At 40.9% G+C, this 13,797-nt stretch overlaps 1 protein-coding gene across 1 annotated transcript in view; it reads right to left on the reverse strand.

Moving 5' to 3' along the window:
• Positions 1 to 13,797, reverse strand: part of ENOX1 (ecto-NOX disulfide-thiol exchanger 1) — a 2,044,058-nt gene that overhangs the window by 871,018 nt on the left and 1,159,243 nt on the right. Inside the window, exon 5 of the mRNA XM_044071707.1 lies at positions 11,912 to 12,091. Within this exon, the coding sequence (XP_043927642.1) occupies positions 11,912 to 12,091 (180 nt within the window). The remainder of the gene's footprint in view (positions 1 to 11,911; positions 12,092 to 13,797) is intronic.

The raw sequence follows: 13,797 nt of genomic DNA on the forward strand, positions 1-13,797 counted from the left end.
TAGTATTTTGGTCATTAGTGTTTGCGTGTATTATTGATGTTGTTATTATTATTATTATTATTATTATTATTATTATTATGTAATTTATTCCATAAATTAACAAATTTGGAAATGCCTTACATATGTCCATAAGTTATATGATCACAGCTCCCATTTTGTTAGTCCCAGATGGTAAACTTATAGCTCTGTTAAAACTAAATCACCTAAGATTAACATTTTACGTTATATATCATCTCTCATGTTTCTGATTTTGCTGGATTCAAATATGCTATTTAAATTTAGTACATTATAATGTTTTGACTTAATTTGAGCATCTCCATCCATAGTTATAACAGGTAGAGGTATTGTACCTTCTAGTGCCTTTCTTTCCAGCTTTCCTTCCTTGGCATGCCTAAATCTTCCTACAGAATTAGTTCTCTATTTTTCTTACCCCAATTTTCTTTTGCTTTCTAGATGCTCATAATATCTATGTTTGGCATTGTCTTTGATTTTCAACAATAATTAGCTTGCTATGTATATTTTTCTTGATTATTATCACTGAGTTCCTTGCAAATTATAGTTTCAGCTAGCTTTTCAGCATACTGTGTGTATAGATAAATTAACAGAGATATTGTTACCAATGTTTTCCTACCAGTATGCAACAATATCTGCTATTCATTTTCTATTTTATGTTTCAGCATTGGTATTCATTGGTGTTTAAACTGTCGTAAATCGGAACTGATCTTGAAAAGTTGAATGAGTTTTATCCAGGTCAACAAATAAAATAAAATTAAGCATTGTGCAAACTGAAGCTTTAATTAATATTTTGTAAAAAATAAGAATATTATGAGAAACTGAGTCATTCAAGTTAACTTTATAAATGTCATTATTTTTTTTTGCCTTTTTTAATGTCACTTAATTGTTGCTATTATGCTTTATTAATAATTAAATAATTAGTATTAATAATAATTTACATAGTATCAGGTAAGTCATCTTGGTTAGCCTTAATTGAACTTTTTTCTAGCAGGCCTTTGAATACCATGAGGAGCTATTAAATAAATGATGTTTGGAACAGACAAATTTGTCATGGGACATCTTTAATGTGGGGGGAGGTGTAGAGGAGTAGGGAAGGGAAGGTTGGGGTTGGAGAGGCTATGAGGAAAAGGCAAGCTCTATAAATACAGTTAGGACAAGGAAGGGTTAAATGGTGGAAGAATGAAAGGAGGAAGTGAGGTAGGGATGGGGAGAGTCTTAGGGATTTTTTGAGGTTGGAAACTGCCTGGAAGAGCACATTTTGATGTGATTTTGTTGACTGCAGGATCACGTCCAAGATGACCTGAGGTGACTGGTGATAAGGTATGCCTTGGGTGATTGCTAGGAGACAAAGGTGAGTAATGTGTTCCCCCCCCCGCACTCATATGGCTGTGGGTCTGACAGTAGTTTAGGATCACCAAGTTAGGTCGCTGCGAAGTTTAGTAGCAGCATATTATATTTGGTGCAGTGGTTTAGTGTGTAGGGTAGTCTTTGCTTATAAGTGATGTGACAGTATCTAGTGAAACTGCTTGTTTCTGTGTCTGTTATAACAGGATACAGCTTATTATGTCAGGGTACAGCTTTGAACTGTTTTATGGTTCAGTATGCTGTGCGTTCTCGTTAAAGGGGTAGCTGCTAGGGTGAAACTGTATGTGTAATTATTGGAAGGTATATGCTGATGGAATTTAAGTTACCTTCCTTTGTAATTAGGGTTGCAATCTTTTCCGAGGCCAAATATGGGATTTTTTTACATATTTCCAGCCCAAAGGACTGGGATTCATTTGCTGCCAGGAGAAACATTTGTCTGTGGAGTATTGTTTAACTTGGTGCAAGCTTTACTCTTAGTTGGTAGGGTGCCATCTCTACTTGTTGAAGCCATTCTACCTATGAAAACAGTCATGGGGGGGTCCTCGATTGCCTTGTGAGTCATCCAGAGTGTGGGATGCCATGGTCCACTGTTGTCCTACTTGTTTCTTGTCAGCTTGGTGGTGGTGATTTCGCAGGCAGTGAGTCTCCCATGTGTAACAGCCATTGCCGCATGTATCCCAGTTCCTGTTGGCTACTAAATACAGGCCCAGACCTTTGCCTTGTAATAACAATGTTGCCAAAAAAAAAAAAAAAAACAACTGTTACTATGGGCAGCAGCAATGTGCAGCCTGTTGGTCCGATGGCTACAGCATGCACAAATAACTGCCTCTTAAATTAATTACACTTACAGCCACAGAGGAAGGGAAATGTTCTCTTGTTTGGCAGTAGACCCATGCTGCATCTACTTCTCATGTTAATTTTTGAATCAGGTTGGGTGCAGTACATGTGGTAACTACACAGTGGGAAGTTGGGGAGGTTCTACACTGTAATAACCAGATCAATGGATTATGTTTAGGTTGCAGGAAGCTTGCAGTCAATACCTGTAATAGTGACAAGCCTGCAATCCAGTACATCTTGCTATTTGGGACATACATTATTTAAAAAAAAAAAGCTCTACATGTTAGCTGGAGATCTGGAGACAGCAGTAAAGGAAGGGTATGCTTCGCTGAATAGGGCTGCAGGAGCCTAAAGTAGATTACCTATGGTTAATATATTTTTCTGTGCTAAGTACTTTAATGGTGAGTTTCATACTCCATACTGTGCATTCATACATCACAGCATAATATTGATCACTTATTTTCTGTAGGTAAATGTACTTAATGTCATAATTAACTTTGATTGAATTGCTTCAATGATCTTGCTAGGTATCTAACAGATAGCTACTCTATGTAATTTTTTTTCCTATGGCTCGTTTACAGGGTTCCTATCTAATTTCAGTTGTCAGTGATTGATATGGTGGATGTCCAGACTTTGCGGCAGAGGTGGGTGAACACTGTGGCTCAGGCGGAGGACCTTTTCCGAGATATGCCAAGCAGTGAGCACACAACAGCAGTGATGCAGGGTCAAGGCAATTGTAAGAGACGGCAATTGTCAAGGAGTAAGCAGGCAGCCAGAGGCAAAAGAAAGTACCAGTTACAGCCCAGCAAGGAGATGGCAGCAGAGGTCTCAGCAGTGGACTCAGCCCTTGTGGTCCATGCAGGTAATGATTCTACAGTCCTTGCTAGGGGAATGGATGCATACATCTTCAGATGGTATTGGGGGTGGTGTTGGGGGGTCAGAATGGGTGAGGGATATGGTTTTGGAGAGCAGATTTCGGAGATGGACAATCCAACCATAGTTGGTACTTTGTCGTCACTGGGGGAAGATGCCGACGCTTGCTTAGATGAGGTAGGGTCAGACTTTGGGATGTGACCGGGTGAATGGTTGGCTATGCAGGTACTGGGGCAAGAGGGTGAGGTGGTCTTTCTAACTCCTCACATACCACCCGCAATAAAGGAAAGTATTTGGAAAGGAGACTATGTGGACATCTTTGAGCTATTTGATACAGATGGTGCCCAGCACTTATTGGAAGCCAAGAAAGAGAATGGGAAAGACCCCTTGGCAGCCCTAGCGGCCCTCGGTAGAAGGTGAGTAGGATAAATGCAGCTGAGAAAGTGGGAGAATTGGGTTTTGGGGTTTGTTTACTACATGGCAGTATCGTTGGAGAATGATAGTGCTTTGGCACTGCTATTGGCTTACTTTTTGAGGATACAGGAGGTGCAAAGGTGTTATGGGTGAGAAACGCTTGGTTGTGGTATGATCAGAAATTTTGCAAGAGGAAGGTGGTTGATTGGTTCATGCATTGGGAGGTGAGACACCTGGATATATGGCTGTCCACTTTGATGGACAGTTTCAGTGTGAGAGCCAGAGGGAGTAATGTGGGAGAAGGAAGTGTTGGGGTATGTTGGGCTTTCAATGCAAGAAGATGTGATTGGACGGCATGCTGATTTGTGCATGCCTGCTTGAAGTGTGCAGGTATTCACTATGCGATGCGGTGTGGTAGGCATGACAACCAACTGGTGTGGCAAACATCATCCTTTGCCAGACAGATTGGGTTAGGGAGAGCCACTGGCGGGGTTGCAGGGGGTACACAATAGGGGTACTTTTCGTTGTCAAAGAGGATGGCCTTTTTGAGGGACAAGGAGATGACCCAGGGACACATTCTCCTGTTAAGGTACATTTATTGCAGGACATGCTGACTGGGAAATTGATTGAGGGTTTTTCAAAGGAATTTCCTATTAAGTCAAAATTGGTCGGGGATGGAGTACTGGGAAAAAAATTTGAGGTCAATGCAGGGGAGGGAGGACATTTTAGAGGCCTTGGTGGAGAAGGCAAGGCAGGTGGGCCGGTTATTGGGTCTGTTTGATACTCCTACATTCCCCACTTTTAAGGTTTTGTCATTGGGTTTGGTATCTAAAAAGAAGCCAGGGGAACTTTGTTTGATTTGCCATTTGTCTCATCCTGAAGGGAAGTCTGTCAATGACTTCATTTTGGTGGAGGAGGCCAAGGTGAGTTATGCGTCATTGGATAAAGCAGTCCGCATCATTAGAGGTTTTGAAGACCCATGGTTGGTTGAGGATGTCATTGAGTCTGCCTTCCACCTTTTGCCAGTTTGAGAGGAGTATTGGCAATTGCTGGGTATGGTGGTGGGGTACAAGTTTTATTTTGACAAAACCATGCCAATGGGATGTTCAGTAGCCTGCACCACTTTTGAAAAGTTTAGCACAGCTTTACATTGAATATGGCAGCAGCAGGTAAATAAGCAGGGGGCGGTGCATTATTTGGATGATTTTCTGCTGGCTGTTGTAGGGAAAGAGGGAGCAGCAGAGGCTATCCATGAGTTTTTGTGGATGTCTGAGGAACTAGGGTTTCCATTGGCCACCCGCAAGTTGGTGGGTCTGGTAAAATTATTAGATTTTCAAGGGTTAAGTGTGGAAGTAGAACAGGGTTTGTTTTGCTTACCCGGGGAGAAGTTAGCCATGCTGAAAGAGAAGATAGTTTGGATGAAGGCTAGGGGCAAAGTGCGGATTAGGGATGCTATGGAACTCTGAGGGCTATTGAATTTTGCCTGTTGGACTGTTCACCCAGAATGGACCTTTTGTAGGTCAGTGGCATTTCTGTTGAAACGGAGTAAAAGTAAGCACCATTAGGTGAGAATTGGTAAACTGACTCGGTAGGATTTAACTTTGTGGTTGCAGTTTTTCAAGCAATTCAATGGTGTTACCTTCTGGCAGTGGGATTGGGTAGATCAACGGAAGTTACAGCTGTCCACTGATGCAGAGGGGGCATTGCTATGGGTGCATTTTTGGGGGACAGTAGTTTGCACTGCCACGGCCACCTGAATGGCTGAAGAAATGGAAGTGGGATGCCGCTTTTCTGGAGCTGTTGCCGATTTGAGCAGCATCAGTGGTGTGGCAGTAAGTGGTAAAATCAGTTAGGGTAGATTTGGCAGTAATTAATGTGTTTGCTTGAATGGTGAGATTGAAGGACTTTACTAAATCCTAGACGGTGGGGCGAGTGTTGAATGGATGGAGTAGGGAGGAAGGTTTGAGCAGGGACAAGCACTGGCCAGTGATGAGGCAAGTTTTAAACATTCTGCTGTGGGGTTTGCTTAGGGTATTCAGGGAATTGGTGCATCAAGTTGTGTGGGTAACATTCAGTGTTTGGATGTACTTCAGATCTTTAGGGTATCGGGATTGTTAGGGTCATTTGTGTGGAACGATGTTTTGTTACTGCCGGAAGTAGTTCACATTAGGTTAAGGTTATCTAAGAGTGATCAGGCAGGCAAGGGTGTGCAAATAATCTTAGTGAAGGATAGGTGGGTGCAGATGTGTCCTGTGGTGTGGCCAAGGAGATTGTTAGTGGTTTATAAAGAAATGTAGATTTAGTTTTCCGGTCAAGGGGGATAGAGCAGTAACAGGGGGACAGTTGATATCAGTCATGAGAAGGGTTTTGGGTAGTATGGGTCTGGATGGGGAAAGGTTTCCTACTCATTCTTTTAGGATGGGTAGGGTGTCAGATCTGGGGAGAGCAGGTAGTTCAACTGAAGTCATTAAGATGGTGGGGAGATGGTCTTCCAATACTTTTTTGACTTATATTAGATAAGAGATGATGTTTTATCATGCTAGTATTAAAATTTGTTGTTTTTTTTTTTTTCCTAGACAACAGGATTCTCATCATAGGTCATTCTTACCTTTACGGGACAGCAAGAAGGGCTACTGTTAGGAGTAAAGGTTCTGAGTTGGGGTTACACTGGTTTGGTTGGAGAGTCACATGGCATGGCATCAGAGGGCTCAAGTGGAATCAGCTGTTAGAAGTATTTAGGCCAATATGAACTCAGCTGGGCCTTTCGCACATCTTGCTGGTGCACCTGACAGGTAAGGATTTGGGTCTGACATGGCAGGTAAGGATTTGGGTCTGACACCTAAGCATCAGTTAGTTTATTAGATAAGGGGGGCTCTGTTAGCTTTAATGAAATTCTACCTAAGCTTGTGCTTAGTGTGGTCGAAAATTATTCCTCATTTGATGTGGAGGAATGCTAAGAAGTCTTCCACAGTTGAGCGAGCACAGAAGTTTGTGAATTTTAGACTGGCAAAGCAGTTGGGGGCGATGGGAGTATGAACTATACAACATTATGAGTTTGCGGACAGGAACCTTTTGTGTTTCAGGGAGGATGGGGTCCATCCTAGTGATTTTGGTCTGGACATGTTTAATGTGTATCTGGGTTTTTTTTTGGAGAGGTTGGTTAAAGATTTGAGTTAGTGAGGGGGAACAGGCTGAATTAGGCTTGTGGGTAGAGAAGAGGGACAGGCTTGTCCCTGTCCTTCTTCTGTTCCCCCTCTGGTGGACACTTTTAGAGGAAGGAAGCCTCGAGTGGTGGAAGTGAGTGGCTGGACGCTGCTTGCACCTGATGGTTTTGAATGGAAATGAGGTTTTGGGTTGAAGGTGAGCGGATGAACGCTGCATAAAGTGTAAGAATAAGTGAGCGGGTGGAGGATGTTGCTTATTCGGCAAGGATGAGCAGTGCTATGCTGCCCTTATGGATGGTCATATGATGTTTTGATGATGTGCAAAGAAAAGAAGTTATGATAAAGTAATGATGCATTTGTTTTTTTATGTCTGAGTCAATAAAGGTCACCAAAGGTCTTTTGGAGTTCCGTATCTTTATTAAAGTGGAACATGACAAATATGACATTTTAGTTTCTCTAATGCAATAGTTTAACAAATCAGTCTCAAGCAACACAGTGTGTTGGCGGCTGGTATGGCTTACTGGGCAAAGGACATTAGCCTCGGTGATGGTGTTGATGGTTCAAAGCTGGCAGCATCTACAACTTTTGCATGTGAGTTACGTGTATGGTAAGAGCCCACAGACTGTCATAATGCTGCAATCTGTTACTGCAAGACAGCTAGACAAAGCCAGAGAAAATGGGAGGACAGAGGGCCCAACCTACGGACAGACATTATACATGATCTGAGTAACCTCGAAGGTGGCTAGTATAACAGCAGGTGGCAACAGGTCAGATTAGCTACAGGATGTAAAGACCATCCCCTTTAGTATGTACCTAACCAGGCACATCCAACAACTGGAATGTCGACAGAGGTTCCTCACTAAATGAATACAGGGTGTAAGTAATATGTCCTATGCAGACTGCCTCAAGGCCCTATCACTGTATTCTGTCTCCTACGGGCTTTTGAGGGGAGATCTATGCCTGGCATACAGGGCACTGTCAGAACCCATTCTGACGGGCCTCCTGCATGTCCGCAAAACAAACAGCACCAGAATTACCAGTTCTAAAGACGTAAACATTGCCTGTGATATAAACAAGACCTGCTGGAGAGATAGGTATGTATCCCAGAGACTACCCTGTCTATGGGCCAGGCTCCCCATCCATGTGAAGTGGAGTTCCTTCCTAACCCAATTCAAGTGCATCTTGGACAATTGGATGGGAAACCAGAAATTCATCCCTGGTTTGGCACCTATGTCTCTAACAGACAGAGGTAACCTGTAAATGATTCATCTCCCAGGCCCATGCTTACACTTATCAAGGGTATCAGAACTTGTCAGAGATTTGGGATGCATGGCTATACTTAAAAAGGCCCTTGTGGCCATTAGCCTAGTAAACACCTATGAACACCACAGCACTCCTTAAAATATACTAAAATAAACACATAACTACATGCAAACTTACTTATGTGTACTAATTATGTGATTCATGTTTCTCCCATGCATTATTATTCTCCTTCGTCTCCTTACTGTTTGCACTCCATATACCACAAACTTATAGGGAAAAGAAAAGGCCTCTACAACATACAAAACAGCCCTAAACCTAAAATGCAATCTCTTTTTTCATTTTCTCTCTGTTTCTGTCTTTGTTACAAGTCAAATAATCTAATGCTTCCTCACCTCTCAAGCAATGTATTCCCCTTTACCATCCTAACGGGACTATATTCATGATGAATTAAGCCTCTAACACCCAGTGTGCCAAATTTAGTTATCTCTGCCCTTTCAAATATTCTAATTTCAAGTCCATGTCAGGACTGACCATAAGCTAATCACCCTTAACATCCACATCCCACTGAAAGTTTGACTGCTGAATCCTACACTAAGGCACTGTATGAGCACATCCACTCATGCATGAATCGTGCCATCCCAAATAGAACCAAGATGCTCTCCTCCAAAAAAAGGAAGCCAATGTGGTAGTCCCCTACCATAAACAAACTTTACAATAAAAGGAAGAAACTGTTGCAGAAGAGAGGAGAATCCCAGGATGCAAAAACCCTCCTTACCAGCCTCAGTAAGAAGCTGAGATCCCTCATAAAATCCTCCAAAGCTAGTTCCTAAAATAAAATTGCCAAAGATTTAAAGACAACTACAAGGCATTCTATAACTATGTCAAGAATCTAAATGGCAATGCTCAGATCTGCTCTGAGCTACATCAGAATGGCATTAAATATACTGATCCCAAGGATATTGCCAATATCCTGGCAGATCAATTCAGTGCCAACTTCACCCCCCTCTCACCCCCTAAACGGCCCAACTCAATACCGGAAGATTGCCAAATTCCGGTAATAATGGCCACACAGGTAAAAAACGCACTCTCCAAAGCTAAGAATACAGCATCCATGGGACCAGATGACATCCCGGGCTGGGTACTACATGAACTACAAAATGAACTGGCACCTCACTTAAGTGTCATGTTTAATTATAGCCTCACCTCAGGCTTTGTGCCCACTGAGTGGTGCACAGCTACAGTTATCCCACTCCACAAGGGGGGGATCCAACTTGGTTCCCGGGAACTACCGCCCCATCAGTCTGATGAGCCTGATCTGCAAGGCCATGGAACGTATTATCATGGAACTTATAAACAAAGATACTGGCAACCTTCAAAAACTGGACCCCACCCAGTTTGGGTTTGTGAAGGGACGATCTTGTCTCCCAAACCTGATCGACTTCTTCGAATCAGTCTCCAGAGCCATGGACGAGGGTAAGGTGGTCCACACAGCCTATCTGGACCTCACTAAGGCCTTTGACACCATCCCCCACTCTGGAATCATAGATAGACTTACTAAGCTGGGCAGTAATCCCTATGTCACTTGATGGGTTGCCAATTGGCTTACTGACAGAACCCACACTGTAAAAGTAGCCAACTCCAAATCCAGCTCCAGACAAGTGACAAGTGGAGTACCTCAGGATTCAGTCCTGGGACTGCTCTTGTTTGGCATCTACTTCTCTGAAGTACAGGCCAGCACTAAGGGACTCTGGCTAACAAAGTTCGCAGATGACTGCAAACTGGGAGCCATTATTGAACCCCCAAATGATGTGGATACTCTACAGAAGGGCCTTACAGAAACAGATTCCTGGTGCCAGAGCCATGGGCTCAAGCTCAATGCCAGGAAATGTATAGTTATCCCCTTTGGGAAAAAACATGTACCTGTGAATTACCACATAGGTGGCAGTACACTAAACACCAAAAGTATGATAAGAGACTTGGGGACACAGATGGACAGTGGTCTCACCTTCGATAACCACAGCGCCACAACAGTCAGGAAATCCTTCTATGTGGCATACCTCATCACTAAGGGCTTTTCATCCAGAAAAAAGGTGGTCATTGTTCCACTGTACTCATCCCTCATTAGACCCATTATAGAATACAACGCCCAGTTTGGTATGTACCTCTCAAGACATCTGCAACAACTGGAAAGACCGCAGAAATACCTCACTAAAAGAATCACAGGCCTAAAGCAAATGCCCTACACTGACCGCCTTAAAAAACTTTGCATATCGTCGACTCAGAGGCAATCTCTGCTTAACATACAAGGCCATGTCAAACAGAGCTGTTGGACATGCTACACTTAAAGAAATCCCAATCCCTCAGAGCCACACACTCCAGGGATCTAAACCTTGTCATCACAATAAACAAAACATGCTAGAGGGATAGGTTCCTGACCCAGAGACTCCCCAGACTCTGGAATAGACTGCCCATACATGTCAAGCAGAGCGCCTCTTTGGCCCTCTTCAAAAGGAACCTTGACGATTGGATGGGAGAAAGGAAATTCACCCCGGGGATCATGTCAGTCGCCCTGCTAGGCAAGGGTCCAGGGAAGTAAACAGTGTGGGAAGAAATAGCTAGGGAATTGTTATGGCTAGGCTTGTATAGGCCCTATGGCCGATAGTATAGTACCAACCTATGAACCTATATAACCTTTCTCCTGCTTCCAACCAAATTGTGCCCTATAAGGGCCTTCTCTGTTTTCAACCATCCTGTGATAAGCTTATTGTATATGTCATCAATACCTTTAACCTAGTTAAGAAGAATGATGAACTCAAGATAGTATATGACACAATACAGATCTTCTTATTTCCCCCAGAAGAACATCAACTTACTGCAAGCCATTATGTGAACACATAATGTGCCTTCCCCACCTCACACTCTCTCAAGCAGCTTCCTGAGCTCTTTCCTCTCTCTATTAAAATTGTATCTATGAGTTCTGAAGTGTAAATCAATTTCATTAAAAGCAGGAGAAGATTGTCTTCATGCCTGTTCTATACCTTTTGTCAAATGGTTTGTTACATTTATGTTTCTATTTTCCACCTCATTTTATGCCTACTCCCTCAGCCTTATAAAAATGCTAATCATCCTATAATCCTTCCTGACATTAACACTGCCAGACTTATTTGAAATAAGGACAAGTATAGCCCCATCACTTTTCCCAATCCTGTCAAAGTCCTAATGAGAGTAGTTTGTTACCAGAGACATGACTTCTGTGGCACACAAGATATTATTTTTAGACATCATTTTGCAGTTCTTTCCAACATAAAGCTAAAATAATCATATACTCAAGTGCTTACTCTTAAAAACATTACTCTGTTCAGGTGATGAATATTCTAAGCCAACTAGATATTTTTAGACCTTAACAAGCCCATCACATTCATCTCCAGCAGTGTTTCCAGCTCTATCTCATTTAGTTTGGAACCATTCACTATATTTGCACCTCACACAGCCCCACTGCTGTCTGATCACTTCATCCTGCAAAAAGCATCTCCAGATTCAGCTCACACCATATTGGTAATTTAAGGCCCCATGAGGCCTTGACCATTTATGAATCTCATTCAGTCTACTACTTTATCTGGAAAATATTATTTGAAAAGTTCAGCAAGTTTTTTTCATAACACACAAAAAATCGTATATGTGCTGTCTCTCTCATCTTCATATTTACTAATATGACAAATAAAACAATATGTTTTCTTGACATTATCTACAATAATCAGTTTTCTTGTTAAGTACTAAAATATTTTAATTCTATGAAACTGCAAATCACTAAGTGGAAATTATGCAAGTTAAAACAATAACATTTGCAAACGCAGTAAAAATCAGGTTGTGACAAAATTCTTGTCATTCTCACAAAATACCACGTGACAAAATTGCTATCATTCACATATAGGTTTAATGAGTCTACAGTAGGGAAACTGTAAATCAGAAAGTTTACTTACTTGGGTTTGGAGGAAGTAATGTGCAGCCCTTGCTATGAATAATTTCCTTGATTACAGAAAGATCTGTTGGGACTAAAGCCTGTGGCATCAAATTAATTCCACTGGTCAATGGATTAATTGGCATTATTCCGGCCGGTATCATGCTAATGTTTGGATCAAAGCCTGAGATGCAGAGTGATTCTACAAACATACAAAACATGCACATTATATGTCACACAGTATCGGTAAGCTGAATTAAAGGTAATTCTTTGAAAAAAATGTGTATTTCTATGCTTGTATAGAATTTTGCAAAAATCTTTCTTAAGATATAATGTATACAGTGCGTCTACCAATAATAAAAGGACATATGACAACCATTAAACTATTATTTACAACATAAAAAGGCCCTTTCTTTTCTTACCACTACAAAATAGATGAAAAAGGTATACTATTAAATGTACAAAGTCCGGCCTGTAGTTTTACAGTTTGACAGTAATGTTCACTTGTATAAACGTAAAGGACAGGCCTTATAGTCACATTAATAGGACCACAAAGGACTCTTGATTTGCAGATAGATTATGGCTTCATTTCATTTTATTTTTTTTTTCACTTTTTTGGTGTTGAACTGCAAAACTCATTTAATGCAAGCATAACTCATATTTACATATGCAGCACACTTGCTCTAGCAACAGTTTTCACACAGCACAATGACTTTTTAAAGTGTTACTTGTAAGAAGTTTAAAAAAAGTAAACTGTCTGAAATTATACATGATAATCTGTCTTTTGGTCAAAAAGACTGCTTTAAGCCATATATGCCTACAAAGAGTATATCAATCCGATAATGATTTGACTGAATTGTTGTAGCTGTTTTATTTTTGTAATCAATTCAAATAGGCTAATTTTTCTTGTATGTTATGTATGCACTAGAGATACACCTATGAGGAAATGTTCAGTATTCAGTATACCATTTACAATTACATCTGTTTATGCAATATATGACTTGTTTTTAAATTTCTTTAAACTTCTTGTAGTTTTTTTTCTTATAATTTTCTATATATTTCAAAAGTGAATGTTTTGGCATTTTCTTACCCAGGCCTCCAATGAAAATGGACAATGTGTTCAGCCAGATATCAAATTAAAATAAATCAATTTTGTGTGTGTGTGTGTGTGTGTGTGTGTGTGTGTGTGTGTGTGTGTGTGTGTGTGTCTGTATTTATTTATATATATATATATATATATATATATATATATATATATATATATATATATATATATATATATATATGGATTCCAATTCCTACAACGAAAGTACACTAAAATGAAAACGGAAAGCAGCAGCCCACTTGTACGAAACAACACTCAAATGAAAATGGACTTAACTGAATCCCATTTGTGCGAACAGTAAAATGCAGTACATCTCAAACATGGCACATGTTATTTATTCCACGTACAATGTACACACATACCAATATGGCGAATATGGTAACCTCTGCAGCAGGAATGCTAGGAAAAGTATATGAGACTACAAAATCAAGGAAAGGAAAAGATCTACTAGTTATCCAAGGATATGTTTACTACCTTGAAAAGTGTAGCAAGAGTAGAAAGTACTGGTGCTGTAACAGCAAAATTAGTGGGAAATGTAAGGGTAGAGCTATTAAAAATGCTAGTACCAGTGGAGAAGTGTTGGTGAAGACTGTTGAACATAATCATCCTGGAGACACTTGTGAAACAGAAAGGTATACTGTGTGCTACAGTCTTAAAGAACATGCAACTGTATCTAGGGATTCTGCTTGCCTAATAGTGGACAACGCGTTAGCATCCACTTCACTAGAGTTTGCCCCAGCAGTGCTGACTAGGAAGGCAATGCTACAGCAATTAATAAGAGCCCGTATAAAAAGCAGAGGCAA

The sequence above is a fragment of the Protopterus annectens genome, chromosome 5.part0, assembly GCF_019279795.1.
Source record: "Protopterus annectens isolate FY-2018-M chromosome 5.part0, PAN1.0, whole genome shotgun sequence".
NCBI lineage: Eukaryota > Metazoa > Chordata > Ceratodontiformes > Protopteridae > Protopterus > Protopterus annectens.